We start from the raw sequence: 16,401 nt of genomic DNA, 5'->3' as shown, positions 1-16,401 counted from the left end.
GCACCTCAATCCTGTTGGGGATGATGCAGAACAGGAAGCAGAGGGATGGATGAGAAATGTGATAAGGCTATTGATAACTAAGTCTTTCTGCCCTTCCATGCAGTCCTATCATGGTCTCTCTGCTTTGCTAAGGATCTCTGAACTCTATAGGGTCATTTGCAGGACCTTTGGGAAGGGGAGGACATGGCACCTGGAGATCTCCAGGGACATGTACAGAAAGGAATCTTTCCCAGCAAGTGGCAGCCCTGCTGAGTGAGAGCAGCTTAGCCAGGAAGTTTCTGATTAACACTGACTAGGCTTTTCTGCTCCATTGTTCTGGCTGTCCAGTTCTGCAATGGGTCCCCTTATTCTGTATGCACTAGGTGTGGTGCTGTGCACAGTGTTTCCAAAGAAACTCAGGTATAAAAGTACACCTGGTACCTGCTGGTCCTCTGGACTCCCGAGTTCCTTAGAGCAGGGAGGTGCTGGTCACTGGTCCATTTCACCAACTGTATAGTGCTGATGTTGACTGTGCAGTGAGTAAACATCGTTGAATTGTTCGCAGAAACATGCATTCCAGTCGTCTTATAAGCAGGTTTGGGTATCTGGTGACCTTTCTTCTTGGCACGAGGCCCTTCGCTACTGCAACGAGGTGACCTATCAATTGACTTAAATGACAAATGTCACCTTCTGCCCCTGGCTGATTGCCACATTGTGTGTTGTTCTAATGCAGTTTGATTCATTCAGGCAGAGCCCCCTCTAGGGTACCTTTTGAACGTGCATTGGCACGTTCCCTTTACCTCAGGCTCCTGGCTTCTGCTCAGGGTTGAGGGGGTTGGGTTTACACACACTATTCTCTCTAACTAGGGGAAAGGAGAACGTTTTAAACCATTTAAAATGCTCTCTGCGTCTCAGCTGAGAATGACATCCCATGGGGAAACCGGGTGCTGGAGCTGACAGGCTGTGAGGCAGGCTGGATCCTACAGGAGGGATTCAAAAGGGAGGAACCAGCTTCCCTGCACTTAGATCCATCCTGGAGACTCTTCTACCCTAACACCTGTGTGAAGTCCCCAACTCATAAGATCAGGGAGAGACGCCGTGGGATAGTTTATACACTTGAGAATCATCGATTTGTCTTATCAAGGCCTTGACTAGTTATCACTGGGCCCACTTGCTGCAGCTCTTCTCCTTTGCTCCTCCTCTTAGATAGGTTCTTTGAGGCAGGAAGCATCTCCCTATCTGTAGAGCACTGTGCACGTTCCTGGTGAGCATAGTGGGATTCATAGAAGATTAGGGTTGGAAGAGACCTCAGCAGGTCATCTAGTCTAACCCCCTGCTCAAAGCAAGACCAACCCCAACTAAACATCCCAGCCAGGGCTTTGTCAAGCCAGGCCTTAAAAACCTCTATGGATGGAGGTTGGTTTGTTCTGCTTCTCCCTGACCTGCATTCCTGCTTCCCCAGGGTGATGCGCTTGACCCGTCTGCCTCCTGAGATTGTGGAGCACAGCGAGCCCCTGCAGGTTGTGCGATATGACCAGGGAGGGCACTACCATGCTCACGTGGACAGCGGGCCGGTGTTCCCAGAGACAGCTTGTAGCCACACCAAACTGATCGCCAATGAGAGCGCTCCCTTTGAGACCTCCTGTCGGTGAGTTGTGCGCTTAGCTGTTAGCTTCACACCAAGCCAGCTTGGTGACCGGGCTCAGTCTGGGATCAGATTTAAAAAGAGACCTATCTAAAATGATCTGGCTGTGAGATGTGGGGCTGAAGGCAGCTCACTTCACTGCACATAGATTGTGGGTTTGCTTGCTACCTTGCTCAACTGAAATGAGACTGAGGGGGTTAACCCCTTTTATCCCTCTGGCCAGTACAAGAGAGGCACTGACTGGCTCCAGGAAGCTGTTGGCCCATCCCCACTGGAGGCTAGAACAGTGCTCCATAGTGGGGATAATCCTCCATTTTAGCCACACCATTAGGAGCAGATGAGATGGTCCCTGTTAGCCTTCTCCTTGGAGAACAGTCTATTCAGGTTCTGGGCCAGGCAATACATCCTTGAGCCCCTATGCACATGCCAGCAAATCTAGCCCATTGGTTGTGGGGTTAGGGAGTTTAGGGAAGGGCTTGTGCAACAGCCTGTGGGTATCTTCACTATTCCAGTTGCACCCTGTAAGCAGCTGTGCTCTCTGTTTTACAGCTATGTGACAGTGCTGTTCTACCTGAACAATGTGACGGGGGGAGGAGAGACCATCTTCCCTATAGCTGATAACAGAACCTATGAAGAGATGGTAAAGGAGCCTCTCCCCCACCTGCCCCCGTCTGTGTTTTTGCTGGCCCGAGTTTGTTTGTTTGTGGTTGGGGAAAGGCGGATTTGGGGCTTGGGTTTACACATGCTATACTCTCTAATTAGGGGAAAAGAGAACATTTTAAACCAAGTGATAATGCATGTGGCAAAGCCGAAAAGGAAGAGACTAGTACAGGGCTGTGTCTAACAGGGGGACATTGGAGAGCCTCCTGGGGAGAGTGAGCCAGTGCCCTAGCACCGGTTCTGCTTTGCTTCTTGCATCTTGGCAGATTTCCTCACAGGAGGATGAAAGCTCTCCTCATTGCATGCACTTCGCTGTCACTCTAGCTGGTGCACAAAGGGAACGGGAGACTATTCACGTGGCCAGAAGGATGGCAGAGCACCTGGGGCAGGGTGGGGAGGGCGGGCAGCTCACTGACTTCTGTACTGCCTAAATTGGCTGCTGCAAATGTGAGGGGAGCCTCCTGTTCTGCCTAATGCAACAGAGCTGTTTTAATGGAGGGTCTGATAAAGGGGGATATGATGGAGGGGGGCAGAGGCTCCTCATCCCAGTCCTATTTGCGGGGTAGTGTTTATTCTCGTGTCTTTTTCTCAGTCTCTGATTCAGAATGATGTTGATCTACGAGACACGCGGAAAAATTGTGATAAGGGCAACCTGCAAGTGAAGCCACAGCAGGGCACTGCTGTCTTCTGGTACAACTACCTGTCAGATGGGGAAGGTACTGTCCCCCCTCAGCACTATGCCTGTTGGGAGGGGAAGAGAGAGGATTTGGGAGGACAGCAGCCTGTTTCTTTGGGCCTCGCTGTTTGTGTTGTGGGTCAGGGCATTTCTTCACATGAATTCTGAAAGGATGGCCAAGGAACAGCAGCCAGGAACTGATGAGCACTGCTGAATTCTCCTTGGTAGTAGCTGGGCTGAATCTTCCTGTGTTTACAGCCAGAATGGTTCCTAACTTCTTTAGAAAACTTCCCCAATTAGCAGACTAAGACCTTGGCTGTACCAGCCATTGCTAGCTGCTTTCCTTTCAACTGTGTGAGCTCTAACCCATCCTGGAACCTGGGCTTCAGTTCTAAGAGTGTCCTTTTGGCATGATGCATTATACAGATTGCCCAAGTGTGATAGAAAGGGAGAGAGCCATCAGATCTTGGATGTGGGGAGAAAATACAGCCTACACAGGACTTTGCTGTGAGGTTAATCTCCCTCCATCCATTCCTGCTCCAACATCAGGTTTCCCCATGACATGATATCATACCTGCAGTTGTGTCCCTACTCCCTGTGGTCAGCACAGGTTTCCTCATTCCTGATAACTGGAGTACCTCTTTGCCCCCTGCATGTTGACCATTGGATGAAGTACGGGGTGTAGCTGTTTGCACTGCTGAGACACAGTCACTCCTCTTTTTGCATTCTCCTCCTTCAAGTTTATAGTCATTGATGTCGTAGCTTAGTGTTACGCTTATGTCAAAGCCAAAGCTCCATGATGAGTCAGAGCTGGCACAGTCAAAGGAAACCAGTCCCAAGAGCCAGAGGTGCTGACACTGGTGCAGAGGCATTAATCCTGGGGACCACTGTTCTTATCTCACAGGATATTGTTTTCAGAGAGTCTAGCTCTGTGTTAGTGTGTCTGCCGTTACCATGATGGCACACACATAGTGGTCAGTGCATTAGCTAATCAGACACTTGAATGTATGCTTGTGCTGCGCACCACGTCTGTCTGAAAATCTAGTCCATAATACTGGGACTAGAGTGGCGTGTGTGGATTTCCTGTGCACCTCTTGATTCCTATTAGAATCCACTGGATGAAAATTTCTTAACACTTCAAAAACATATATGGGTAAATGCCTGCTCCCTTTTATACTGGTCTTCTGTTTTCTGTTAGTCAGACTAAACAGAGGGTTGGGATATGCTTGAATCTTCCTAATTGCAGGTGCATGTAACCCAGGGTATTGGGACACTAGATCAGGAGTTCTCAGGGCACATTTTTTGCTCTTGCTGGTGGTCGTGCTCTCACTTTTTTTCCTAAAATACTTAATTAGCTTTAGGAAACACGAATAAATATGCACATGCACACATCCAAATCATTGTCATTTATTTATTGCTAGCTAATAAGTCTGTTGTGAAAAGTGATATTAACGAGCATACAAGTATCGCTTTTCACAGCAGACTTACTCAGCCCTGTCAAGCCTGGGGACAAATTAAGCCCTGGATTGGTGGGGGGGTGTTGGGGGAGGTGTTGGGGGCCAGAGGCAATGGGGGGGAAGATGGGGGGTGGGGGCTGGAGCCCCAAGCTCAGTGGCCAGAGCCTGCCCCCCCTCTGCCTCACCACCCCAGGGCTGAAGCCTAAAGCCTGAACCCCACTGCCCCTGGAAAGGTGGGGAACTCACTGGCTGCCTGATCCTCCAGCATTGTTCCCCAGATTCTCCACAGGGTCCCAGCAACCAACGCCAAGGCGGTGCAACCAGGAACAATAGGGAGGGACTGCTACTTTGTCCCCCTCTCTTCCCCCAATCACAGCCCAGGAGGCTGTGGCCCCAAGAAAAGCCCCTGATGGCCGCATGAGAGAGACACTACACTAGATTTTGAGATCGTGGTGGAGAAGGGAAAGGGGATTACAGCTGCCTTGTGAGCAGCCTGTGATTTCACCTACAGGAAATCCCAGCAGAAGGTAATGAGGCACCGCTGCCATGGGGAGACTGAAGGACAGGTCTGGGCTCCAGCCACTGCACAAGACTATAGAGAGCCTCACTGTGCTGTAATCGAGATCCCAGTGGCTCTGTTCAATAACAAACAAACAGAATACAAAGAATAGCTGCTGATGTGAGTTTGATGCGGAGTAGGTCAGAGAGAATCAGCAGTGCTGTTGGAAAGTGCTGGGGATTGGCCATAGCTGCTGTAAAGTCAGTTGTTTCTTTTACATGATAGAATTAATTAATTTAAAATACAGATTTTACCTTCCAGCAGCCATGGGATTTTGCCTTCTACTGGCAACATCTGTCATTTCTGTCCTGCTTTGAAAACTGTTCTTCACATCCACCAATGTTAAGTCCATAGGTAGTGATTAGTTAGCTAGCTATGGCAAAGCTAATCCCTGGATTTCTCCCTTAAACCAAGTCACTGTCCTAAAATCATAGTAGCTGGCGTGGTCTGGCATCTCCTTTTGGGCTGGATAGTTGTACTTGTCAACAGGAGAACAATATGTGCAGGCCAGAAGTTAGTCCTCGGCCACATGTTTGTCTGCACTCCACTGCCCTAGAGAGACACTGCAGGGTTGTGAGGTACAGTAGAGTGCAGTGCTTCCCAACTTGACAGTTATGGTTTATTTTCCTTCTGCAGGCTGGGTTGGCGACCTGGATGAATATTCCCTGCACGGAGGCTGCCTCGTCACTCAAGGAACCAAATGGATTGCCAACAACTGGATCAATGTTGATCCCAATAAGAGGCGCCAGCTCCAATTCCAGCAGGAGATGGCTCACTATGCCAAAGAGGGGGATGAGGCCCAGAATGAATGGACTGTAGATAAATCCTACAGCAACATGCATGTGGAATTGTAGTGTCCCAGCACAGCTGGGCTTGGAGATGCCTCTTCAGTAACACTGTGGGACCCTTTTTGCACTTGCCAGTTTAGTTTATATTGATTTATATTTGGTATTCTACCGTTCCCCCTCTCCCCACACACATCCCTGCAGAAGTCTCAGGCTCAGCTGTAACCTGCATCTCTGTTGGTCAGACTGGGAAAAGCACTCCAGTAACGAGCATGTTGGGAAGCAGGCCTCATGCTAATGAGACAGAGGTTGAGGAAGATTTTGATAACACATGTATTTTTATTTCAGGGGGGTTTTTTTTGTGGGGGAGGTCCAAGTATCAGTGAGCTCTGCCTAGCTGAGGCTTCTTGCCTCTCCAGGCAGGGCCTTCTGCAGGGGAAAGGTGCTGTCAGTGGCTCTGCAGGGTTTCAACCCCTCTTAATCCTGGGTCTCTGTTTTTTTCCCATTGAAATTGATTCAGTCTCTCTTTAGCTGCCTCCACAGGGGTTTCCTTGGCACCTGCCAGTTTCTGTCCCTAGAGCATCCTGCTGCTAGTCCCTTCTCCCTCCAGAGCATGAGAGCATCAGCTCGGCTCTCCTGACCAGTAATTGGCAGCACTGTCAGCCAAGCCTGAGCCCTCTGGTATGGAGGCTGTATAATCCAGGAGGGAACATGGGAAGTGGGGTCACTGAGCTTCTGCATTAAGCCACTTCCCTAAATTCCAGTCCCATGATGTGAGACTGATTAGGGGGCAGAGGGTGTCACTCCTTCCGTATTAGGAGGAAGGGAAGTGTTGCAGGTGCAGCTGTGTGACTACGGAGATCTTACAGCATAATGCTAATGGTGAATCCTTCTCAGGGGTTGATGTGGTTCTGAAATGCTTTTAAGTTGTGCTGATTATCAGGGAGAAGGGAAGCTTTTATGTGCAATAGCAGCAGGGCTGGGGTAAGTGGGGAAGGGGGGGAGAGTTTCACTCTAACCCCGTGATTTGTGTGGTTGCCTTGCTAGGTTTTTGGCTGTTTCGTGAAGGTTCCTTCTGCCAAGTGATTCATTTGCCCCCCAGTCATGGAGCTACGTATATATGCCAATGTGTCTGTAGCAAATTGGAAGCACATGGGGGAATGACTCCCAGTGCCTCTCTCCGGACAACTGAACAATAGACGTCTCCGTGTATCATCATCTGATCCTCACGTGCTGAGGAGTTGGTCACTCCCAGCTTGCCTCAGCTTGAAACGTTTTCTTCCCTAACTGCTGTAGATTTCAGTCAGTGTTTTTTTTGTGGGAGGGAAACAATTTGAAATGTAGTGAGGACTGAAATAGATCCCTGTCTTGCCACAGCATAGGGCACGTGCTGAATGCATGACTGCAAGCTCTGGAGATGGGATTTCTTCACTGCTAGTACATCCAGAAAGTCAACAAGTGAAGGTCCATGCAGCCCTTAGGGCTGAGTGAGCCTGTTGGATGTGCAGCCACCTGCTGAGGATGTGGCTGGAGTTGTGGCCGAGGAGAGAGATGGGTGGGTTGGTTGGTTGGCTTGCTTATTTATTTATTTTAAGGTTGCTGAACTGAGGAGAGGGCTCAGTGTGCTACTTCAGTGCCTGGTGTTCAGGCCTAAGGCCAGGTGGATGCACTGATGATCACAGCTCTGTCTCAGTGTTATAGTATTAGGTTACATGCCATGCTCGTGAGAGACAACTTATTGCATCAGGGAAATCTGCGGACAGTCCTGCTGCAAGTTACCCTGCCTAGCAAGGAGATTAGCCATGACAGAAGGCGGGGGAGGGAGGAGGTGTTGGTATGAAATCTAATTCCCTTTTATTGCTCTCTGGGTTTTGGGAGCAGTTTGAAATGTTCAGCAGAACATTAGCCCCAAAGAATGGGGGTTGTCCTATAGCCCCAGCACTAGGAAACTGGGTATGTTGCTAATACTTATTATTGTGTTACTATACTGTTACTCAAGTAGAAATATGAGATGCACGAGGCTAGTGATGCATGTTGTCACCATGCAACCCTCCCAGACAAGGAGACCAAGAGGGACCCTATCAGCATTCTGTGTCTCATAAGAAGGTGCATCCAGAAACAAGCCTGCAGTAGGGGATCTCCTACCAGGGGCACTGCAAAGGGTTAACAGTGTGTTGCATTACTGGTCTCTTCCAGGTGCACACTTGAAACCTGCTGCCACTTAGTGAGCAGGTAGCTGGATAGCAGGAGTGTATTGTAAAGGGTCTTCTGGAAGAGAGTAACCATAGCGGGAATAGAAACAAGACTCCAATGACCTGTCATGTTCAATGACCCTTTCTAACTGTATGTTCTTGACAGGGATTCTGGGGTTTGGTGTGTACTTTGGGGGGGTTGCTGCCCCTTCCTGTGTTCTTTCCACTTTATCAGCAGAGACTAATCTAAGAATGGAGGATTTTGTACGTTATTTTTTTAAGATGATGTAGCTCAGATGCCTTCTTCACAGGGTGATGTGATGTCGTTTTATGTATTCTTCAGAGGGCATGACTTTTTATTGGATCTGCCAAGTTCAAGCCTGCATTCAATCTTTTTGCTACTCTTAGCTCATTTGAGTGACTTGGCACTGTCAGTTGCATGTGCAAGTGACTGACCATTGTCTGTACTTGGTTTTCTGTTTTCCATGTCCTCGTGTGCACCTGATAAGTTGTTCATCCCTTATTTAATATTTATTTAATTTATTGTATTGTATTCATGTGCAAAGAAGCTGCCTGTTCTGAAGATAAAGTTTTGAAAACTACTAATGCCAGAGTCCGAGGATGTGTTTCTCGGTGCTGCCGGTTTCTGCAAACCTCCACCCTTCCCAGCCCCGTGAGGTTTCTGAACCCCCGCCACCTGTTTGTGTCATCCCATCGCAAGGGGGTGCCGTGGGGCGATGCTGCACTGCGGTGTGACACACCTGACTGGGTAAACGCTGCAGGGGCAGGACTGGGCTGCTCACAGAGCGCTGGCCACTGGAAGTGCCCCAGGTGGCTATGACATGTACCTATCAATGCTGTTACCGCAGGAGTGCCTGGGCCCGGGGTGCTCGGCGCTCGGCGCTGCACAGACCCGTGCCCTGAGCTGACCCGCAGGGGCTGGCGGCGTGAGCGAAGCGGGAGCTTGGGCAGTTCCGGGGGGGGTCTGGGGCGCCGGCCACGTGGGCAGCGGGCCCAGGTGCACGGATTTGGCGCCGCGAACGCTGAGACTAGGGCACGCAACAGCCCTCGCGACCGCCGGCCAATTGGGTGCAGCGTTACAGAACCGGGACGCGGAGCGCCTCGCGGGCCAGTAAGGAGCCTCTCCATTGGTGGGTGGGCACGTGGGCGGGGCCTTGATCTCCCGCTTCCGGTCCCCGTGCCCGGCCGGCCTGGGGGCTCGCGCCAGGGCTCCTCCCCGGGCAGCCCCCGCCATGGAGCCGCGGCTGCTGCGGGCGCCTGTCACGGCCCTGCGGTTCGTGGGGGGAGCCCGGCTCGTGGCAGGTGGGGCCGGGCGCGGGGGGGCCGGGTACCCCGGGGGAGGGGGGGTGAGCTGGGGCCGGGTACCCTGGGGGGGAGAGGAGTGAGCGAGCCGGGGGAGGGGGGGGCCGGGTACCCTGGGGGGGAGAGGAGTGAGCGAGCCGGGGGAGGGGGGGGCCGGGTACCCGGGCGGGGGAGGAGAGAGCGAGCCGGGGGAGGGGGGGGCCGGGTACCCGGGGGGGAGAGGAGAGAGCGAGCCGGGGGGGGCGGGTACCCCGGGGGTGGGGAGAGGAGAGAGCGAGCCGGGGGGGGGCGGGTACCCCGGGGGGGGGGAGAGGAGAGAGCGAGCCGGGGGGGGGGCCGGGTACCCCGGGGGGGAGAGGAGTGAGCAAGCTGGGGGGGCGGGTACCCGGGGGGGGGGAGAGGAGAGAGCGAGCCGGGGGGGGGGCCGGGTACCCCGGGGGGGAGAGGAGTGAGCGAGCTGGGGGGGCGGGTACCCGGGGGGGGGGGAGAGGAGAGAGCGAGCCGGGGGGGGGCCGGGTACCCCGGGGGGGAGAGGAGTGAGCGAGCCGGGGGGCGGGTACCCCGGGGTGGGGAGAGGAGAGAGCGAGCCGGGGGGGGCGGGTACCCCGGGGTGGGGAGAGGAGAGAGCGAGCCGGGGGGGGATGAGCTGGGGCCGGGTACCCCGGGGGGGAGAGGAGTGAGCGAGCCGGGGGGGCGGGTACCCCGGGGGGGGGGAGAGGAGAGAGCGAGCCGGGGGAGGGGGGGGCCGGGTACCCCGGGGGGGGGGAGAGGACTGAGCGAGCCGGGGGGGGCGGGTACCCCGGGGGGGGAGAGGAGAGAGCGAGCCGGGGGGGGGGCCGGGTACCCCGGGGGGGGGAGAGAGGAGAGAGCGAGCCGGGGGAGGGGGGGGCCGGGTACCCCGGGGGGGGGGAGAGGACTGAGCGAGCCGGGGGGGGCGGGTACCCCGGGGGGGGAGAGGAGAGAGCGAGCCGGGGGAGGGGGGCTGGGTTTCCTGGGAGGGGGGCGGAGTACCTTGGGGGATAAGCTGGGAGAGGGGGGCTGTGTACCCCGAGGGGGGAGGGCCTGGGTACTCTGCGGAGGGCTGGATGGGGCGAGACAGGCCTGCGTATCCCAATGGGGCGACCACAGAGCCACACACATGGTGCCTGTCAGCCCGGGGCTGCACTGTTGGGCTGGTCAGCACGTGTCTGGTGCTCGCCCGCCCTGGGTGCAGCTCATCCACCGGCCCTTCCTGCGTTCAGCCCTGCATCTCCTCCGCCATGCCAGGCGTCTCCTGCCGGCTGCTGCCTGCGGGACCCCTCTGTCGCATGACTGCCGACAGACAGAAAGGCCTCTGGCAAACAAGGGGACATTCCGGTGCAGCCTTCGCTGCGGCACCAACTGCTGCTGTGGAGGGACGGGGCGCCCGGTGCAGTGGCGGGTGCTGCGCCGGCCCAGGGAGGGCACTGCTGGGAAGGGGGATAACTCTGATCACTTGCTGCCTGTTAGGTGAAGGACCCAACGTGGTTGTGTACAGCCTGGATGCTGGCGGCGGAGCTGCGGGGAGCCATTGGCAGAGGGTGCTTCAGAACCATCGTATCCACGGGATCAAGGAGCGGAGGAGTCCCTCCTCAGAAGCTGAGCAGAGGACTCTGGCTGTCTTTGGGGGCAAAGGTTTCATTGTCCTGGAGCTATGTGCACGAGGGAAGGAAGTGAGTCTAACTGAACTCTGCCAGCTCTGTGAGCTGCACGACTGGATATGGGATCTGCAGTGGCTGGCAGGCAGCACAGGGACCCTCACTCACGTTGGGTTAGCCCTTGGCCATAACTCTGTGGCACTCTATGACTATGCCAGTCACAGGACCCTGCGGGAGGTGCACTGCGAGGAGAAGTGCATCCTCTACTCTGCTTATCTGGTTGGAGACAGCTGGGATGAGCTGGTGGTAGTGGCTGGCACAGTCTTTAACCAGCTTGTGGTCTGGTGCGTGGCTGACGGGAGCAATGAAGAAGCAAGGATAAAACCCCAGAGGAGGGTCAGTGGACACGACGGAGTCATCTTTAGCATCTGCTACTTGAAGAGCAAAGGCATATTGGCCTCAGCCTCGGATGACCGGAGCATTAGGGTGTGGGATGTTGGGGACCTGCAAGCACCTCGTGATCCAGTGCGCTGTCTCCTGGTGTGTTATGGCCACCAGTCAAGGGTGTGGTCTGTCAGGCTGCTGAGTGACTATCTCATCAGCATCGGGGAGGACGCTGCCTGCATTGTGTGGAACTACAATGGAGAGGTTGTTCAGAGCTTCAGAGGGCACAAAGGGCGCAGTATCAGGGCAGTGGCTGTCTATGAGGCACGGGGCTGGGTGGCCACAGGTGGGGCTGACACTGGGGTTAGACTCTGGCACATTAGAGGACCTGAACCCAATGGGAATGGCCTTGTGCAACTAAACTTCAGCCCGCCCCATAGGAATGGATCCCCCAAGGCCGTAAAGCTGGTAGACGCAAGCCAGCTCCTCGTGATGACTGATGCGGGGGCCATCTACAGCTACGACTTGGCCTCTAAACGCTGGGCTTTGGTCATGGAAGATGCAAACTATCAGTCCTACTGTCTCCTGGAAGTTGTGCAACTAGCCAACGGCATCGTGCTATGTGCCATGGGCAATCTGACGGGGCATGTCAAAGTCTTTCCCCTCTGCTGCCCCACAGAAAGTGAGGAGAAGAGGCTGTATGAGGGGAAGGTCCACAGCCTGAGCTGGGCCGCATGCCCACATGGGGATCCTAGCCAGCATGTGCTCTTTGCCTCTGGCCCAGGGGGTGTTCTGCTCTGGCTGGAGGTCTCATGCTGCTCCTCCGGACGAGTGGCTTCCGTGGTGGAGAAATGTTGCTATCTCTTGCCAGTCTGCAGGCACAGGTGGCATACAAGCGTGGCCTTCTTGCCCGAGGAGGGGCTTTTGGTCTGTGGTGACCGCAGGGGCTCACTGCTGCTGTTTCCCTGCAGCACTGCTCTGGGATCTGCCTTTAGCATCTGTTCTGTGCCAGGACAAGGGGATGCTGCTGATGACCCTGTGGGTCATGGTTTGGTCTGTAAAGACTCCGGTGACAAGCCAGGTTTGATTTCTTCCCAGGGGGAAGGAAACCGCCCCGTTCAAGGTCCCATTTCCCTGCTCTTTGGGCTTCATGGGAAGCTGGGTGTGACTTCAGTGACCTGCCATGATGGCTTTGTTTATAGCACGGGCAGGGACGGCTGCTACCGCCAGCTGCGAGTGCAGGACCGGCAGCTGCAGGTGCTCAGGAAGCTGAAGCCATGCAAAGGGCTGGAGTGGATCGAACAGCTGCACTTCACCCCTGGTGGGAACCTGCTGGTGCTGGGCTTCCATGCAAGCCACTTTGTGCTGTGGAGCTCCCGGACCAACGAGAAGCTGCACTGTGTGCCATGTGGCGGGGGTCACCGCTCGTGGAGTTACAGCCGCTGGCTTGCTTCCGAGGTCTTTGCTTACATCAAGTCTGGGGACATCTTCGTCTACCAGAGCAGGGGCGGGCCCAGCAGGCAGCACCTGCTGAGGGAGCCTCTGCATGGGCGGGAGTTGACATGCGTGCGGCATGTGGGCACAATAAGGACCCGCGGGTGCTGCCCGGTGGATATCCTTGTGACCAGCAGTGAGGACATGACTGCCAATGTGATTGCCGTCAGCGAATCATCCTATTCATTGGCTCCACTCGCAGCCATCAGCGACCACATCTCGAGCGTGAGAGCTCTGGCCGTGGCCAGTGGCAGTTGGCAGGAGGAGACAGCCACCTGGTCTGCTCTCCTGTTCTCTGCAGGGGGCAGGGCTGAGATAGAGTGCTACAGGCTCCTGCTCAGCTGTGACCACGATGCCAGGAGTGGCGTGGCCTGCCAGGTCATCCACGTGGCCTCCCACCAGCTGGACGAGCACTGGGATCGCATGAGGAACAAGCACCGAGTCATCAAGATGGACCCGGAAACCAGGTAACACCCCAGCATTCCCTAAGGAAACAGGGATGTGGGCTGGGGCCACATGGGGAGCTAGTTCCTGCCAGGGCACTGGAGAGAGAGCCTGAGACCCCTGCAGTCCTCAGCCCTTCAGTCCAGGCAGGAGCTCTGCTGATGCTGAGGCTTCAGGATGGCTGAGCCCTGCTCCCCTCTCTCCCCTACCCCAGTCACATAGCTGAGGGCCCAGCTGAAAAGGGACTTTGCCCTCCTGTCCTAGAGAGCTCACCCCATGTCCCTCATACCTCTGGTCGACCTGGAGATTGCCAGGCTGGTGGGATCTGCCTCGCAGTCTGCAGATCAGGGCAGGGCTCTGCTGCTCCCAGTGTGGAGGCAGGGACTAGGGTGTGGATCAGTCCCTACTGTTGTCTCCTCTGAGAGGCCAGAGCTATGCAGTGTGTTGTGCTGGGGGTTGTAGTCAAGCTGTGGGGCTGCCCTGTGGTGCCCCGGCACAGGATTGGCCATCTGCCTGTCCTGTGGAGACTAGCCAATGGGCTGACTGGTTGCTGTGTTTGCTCCAGGTACATGTCCATTGCAGTTGTGGCTGATACTGATGAGTCCTGCCTATTCTTGGCTGCCGCTTGCAGTGATGGATCTGTCCGGTAAGGAGGAGTCTCAGCTCTGATCCCAGAGACCTGCTTTCCCCCAATGGGCTGTTCCAGCTTGCCAGGGGAAGGAGACACAGTGTGATCCAGAGAGGGAGCAAAGCCCTGGAGGAAGAGATGCAAAAACAGCTGATCCCCTGGTCTTCCTAACTCCTCCTGTGTGGAGGCAGGGGCTGGAAAGCGCTCCTCCTTCCCCAACTGCTCCCCTCCTCTCTGAGTTGGGAGAACATACCCTGAATCTAGACAGAGGGGCAGGAGAATGGGCGCCCGGGCAGAGCTGCAGTGAAATCTGTGCACCCCCGCTCCCTTGCCCTGACTGCCTTCCCCTTGCTGCTACTGCAGGATCTTCCTGATGCTGGAGCCTGCTCAGAAGCTGCTGCTTGTGGCCGAGTCTTTTCACCACCAGCGCTGCGTCCTGAAAGTGGAGACATTTACGCACAGGGTAGCGGGAGACAGGAGGTGAGCACTGTTTGCACTGTGCCGCATCGGACATCCCTGCAGTTAGATGGGGAGAGATGGTTTCAGCTGTGATTGGAGGAGAGCAGACGAAGAGGAGGGGTACAGGGAGGCTCATGCCCCCTCTGACCAGCACCCCTCACCCACAGGATAGCTTTGCCCCGGGTCTTGGCCTCCAAACCTCCCATCTGAACTGGGGAATTAATCCTAGCGGAGCTTGCACGGGTAGGAGCCAACGTGGTCCCATATACTCCGTCCTGCAGGGATCTAGGGATGCTTTGTGTGCAGATTGCACTGGCCTGGCAAACCTACCCTCACCAGCAATCCAGGGCTAGGACAGCTGCAGGCCTCAGCCGCGCTGTGACTGCTCAGGGTGCTATGGCTCTGTGGTCAGATTAAACGCTGGAGACCGGAGCAGCCTAGATCCAAGGGTTTGCTCACTGCAGGGACTGGACTCGCTGCAGACTCCCCCACTGCGTGCCACCCAGGGCAGCTGGTTTGTGCACTGAACCTCAGGGCCCAGGAATCTAGACTTAGTTCAGCCAGGAACCTGCCCCAATGTATTTGGTTTCCCAGGAGACACTTCCTGTGCAGCGCTGCCACTGATGGGAGTATTGCATTCTGGGACATGACTGCCACCATTGAGCATGCTGCAGCCGCCCTGGAGTTGGCGAGTGGAGAGCTGCGGCCCCTCGGTAGGTGTTTCCCCAGCTTTCCTGACTGCACTGATTGCTGGAAGTGTCCCCTGGGGCTCTCTGCAGCTGGTGCCTGGGACTGCCTCCCAGGGACACCTCCAGGCAGTCATGGCAGCAGCCACTTTCCTTTGCAGCGGAGGTGTCTGTTGCTGCGTGCCCTTGGTTGTCATTGAGCTCTTCTTTTCTCAGCTCTGGGGGCCCCGTCCCTGGCTGTCCAGGCTCACAGCTGTGGCGTGAACAGCCTCCATGTTCGGCAGACAGCGGCAGGACGATATCTTGTGGCCAGTGGCAGTGATGATGGCTCCATCCACATCTGTCTCATTGCTGTGGATACAGCCCTGACTGAGCCGTCCCCCTCCCTTCCTTGGCACATAGTGCCCCTTGGAGCCAGTGCCAGGGCTCGCATTCTCCTGCTGGAGGCGTTCTCAAGGCCATGTGCCCATGCGGCCCACGTGACAGGACTCAGGGTCTTGCGGCCAGACCTGCTGGTCTCCGCCTCCGTGGACCAGCGCCTGACGCTTTGGCATCTACGCAAGGACAGCCTCGTCTTCCTGGGCAGCAGGTTCTGCCACGTGGCAGATGTGGCTGAGTTGGATTGCTGGGGAAGCGAGGAGCGGGGCTATGGCTGTGTGCTCTGCGGGCAGGGCCTAGAGATTGTCTGGTGCATGGCCTGAGCGAGTCCCCAGCAGCTCCCTTCCTCCAGGGCTTTGGAATAAAGGGGAGCACATGGCAAGGCCTCAGCTGCCTTATTTGGTGGGGGGTAGGGTGCCTGCTTGCCACAGGAACCGCAGAGCCTCCATAGCCCTCTGCTTCCATTGTCCCCAGCTGGGAGAGGGGGACCAGGCCTCTAAACCCTCTCTCCAGCTGGCACCCCATCCTGCCGCTTCACCCTGGCCCTAGTCCCCGGGGAGCTGGCATGTCAGCCGAGGATGCATCTCAAACACTGGCAGTTCCTTGTGGGCAGAGCAGCCTGGGAACCCAGCAGGGCCTTGCCCAGGCCCCCCCCAGTGACCCTAATAACACTTGGCTGTTCTGGAGCCCCGTAGCCCAGGGGTCTCCAAGCCCTTGACATGCTGATGAAGCCCCACGCTGCTTGGGAGCTGGAGCAAGTCAGCTCAGTCCCGGTGTCCCACATAGGAAACTGAGACATGGTGTGGGAGTGATGAGCAGGGACCCACGGAGCTGAGAACAGAACCCAGGCTTTGTGACACCCACTGACCTGCTGTACCCACCGCTGCACTTCTTCCCCTGCCTGCGTAGACTCGGCATGTTGTGTGCTGGCTGGCTGCTCAGCTCCAGGATGTGGGGTGACCGTGGATGTTCAGGGGCTGCCTGGCTTGCCTGTGCCCGGCAGCATGTCCTGACTGCAGAGCCCTTGGAGGGGTCC

General features: G+C 55.8%; 2 protein-coding genes across 2 annotated transcripts in view; both read left to right on the top strand.

The window, feature by feature from the left end:
* Positions 1–8,559, top strand: part of P4HTM (prolyl 4-hydroxylase, transmembrane) — a 28,465-nt gene extending 19,906 nt beyond the window's left edge. Inside the window, exons 6-9 of the mRNA XM_077821697.1 lie at positions 1,442–1,627; positions 2,174–2,264; positions 2,877–3,000; positions 5,613–8,559. Coding sequence (XP_077677823.1) covers positions 1,442–1,627; positions 2,174–2,264; positions 2,877–3,000; positions 5,613–5,830 — 619 coding nt within the window. The 3' untranslated portion in view covers positions 5,831–8,559. The remainder of the gene's footprint in view (positions 1–1,441; positions 1,628–2,173; positions 2,265–2,876; positions 3,001–5,612) is intronic.
* A 597-nt stretch (positions 8,560–9,156) lies between these two features.
* WDR6 (WD repeat domain 6) lies at positions 9,157–15,747 on the top strand. Its single transcript, XM_077822514.1, has 6 exons — positions 9,157–9,276; positions 10,765–13,237; positions 13,780–13,860; positions 14,206–14,322; positions 14,896–15,014; positions 15,204–15,747. The coding sequence occupies exons 1-6, from the start codon at positions 9,207–9,209 to the stop codon at positions 15,686–15,688; spliced, it is 3,345 nt and encodes a 1,114-aa protein (XP_077678640.1). The 5' UTR covers positions 9,157–9,206; the 3' UTR covers positions 15,689–15,747.
* The last annotated feature ends 654 nt before the right edge of the window (positions 15,748–16,401 follow it).

The sequence above is a fragment of the Eretmochelys imbricata genome, chromosome 7 (assembly GCF_965152235.1).
Source record: "Eretmochelys imbricata isolate rEreImb1 chromosome 7, rEreImb1.hap1, whole genome shotgun sequence".
Taxonomy (NCBI): domain Eukaryota; kingdom Metazoa; phylum Chordata; order Testudines; family Cheloniidae; genus Eretmochelys; species Eretmochelys imbricata.
The sequence above is the reverse complement of the archived record's forward strand: the minus strand, read 5'-3'. Positions and strand labels throughout refer to the sequence as shown.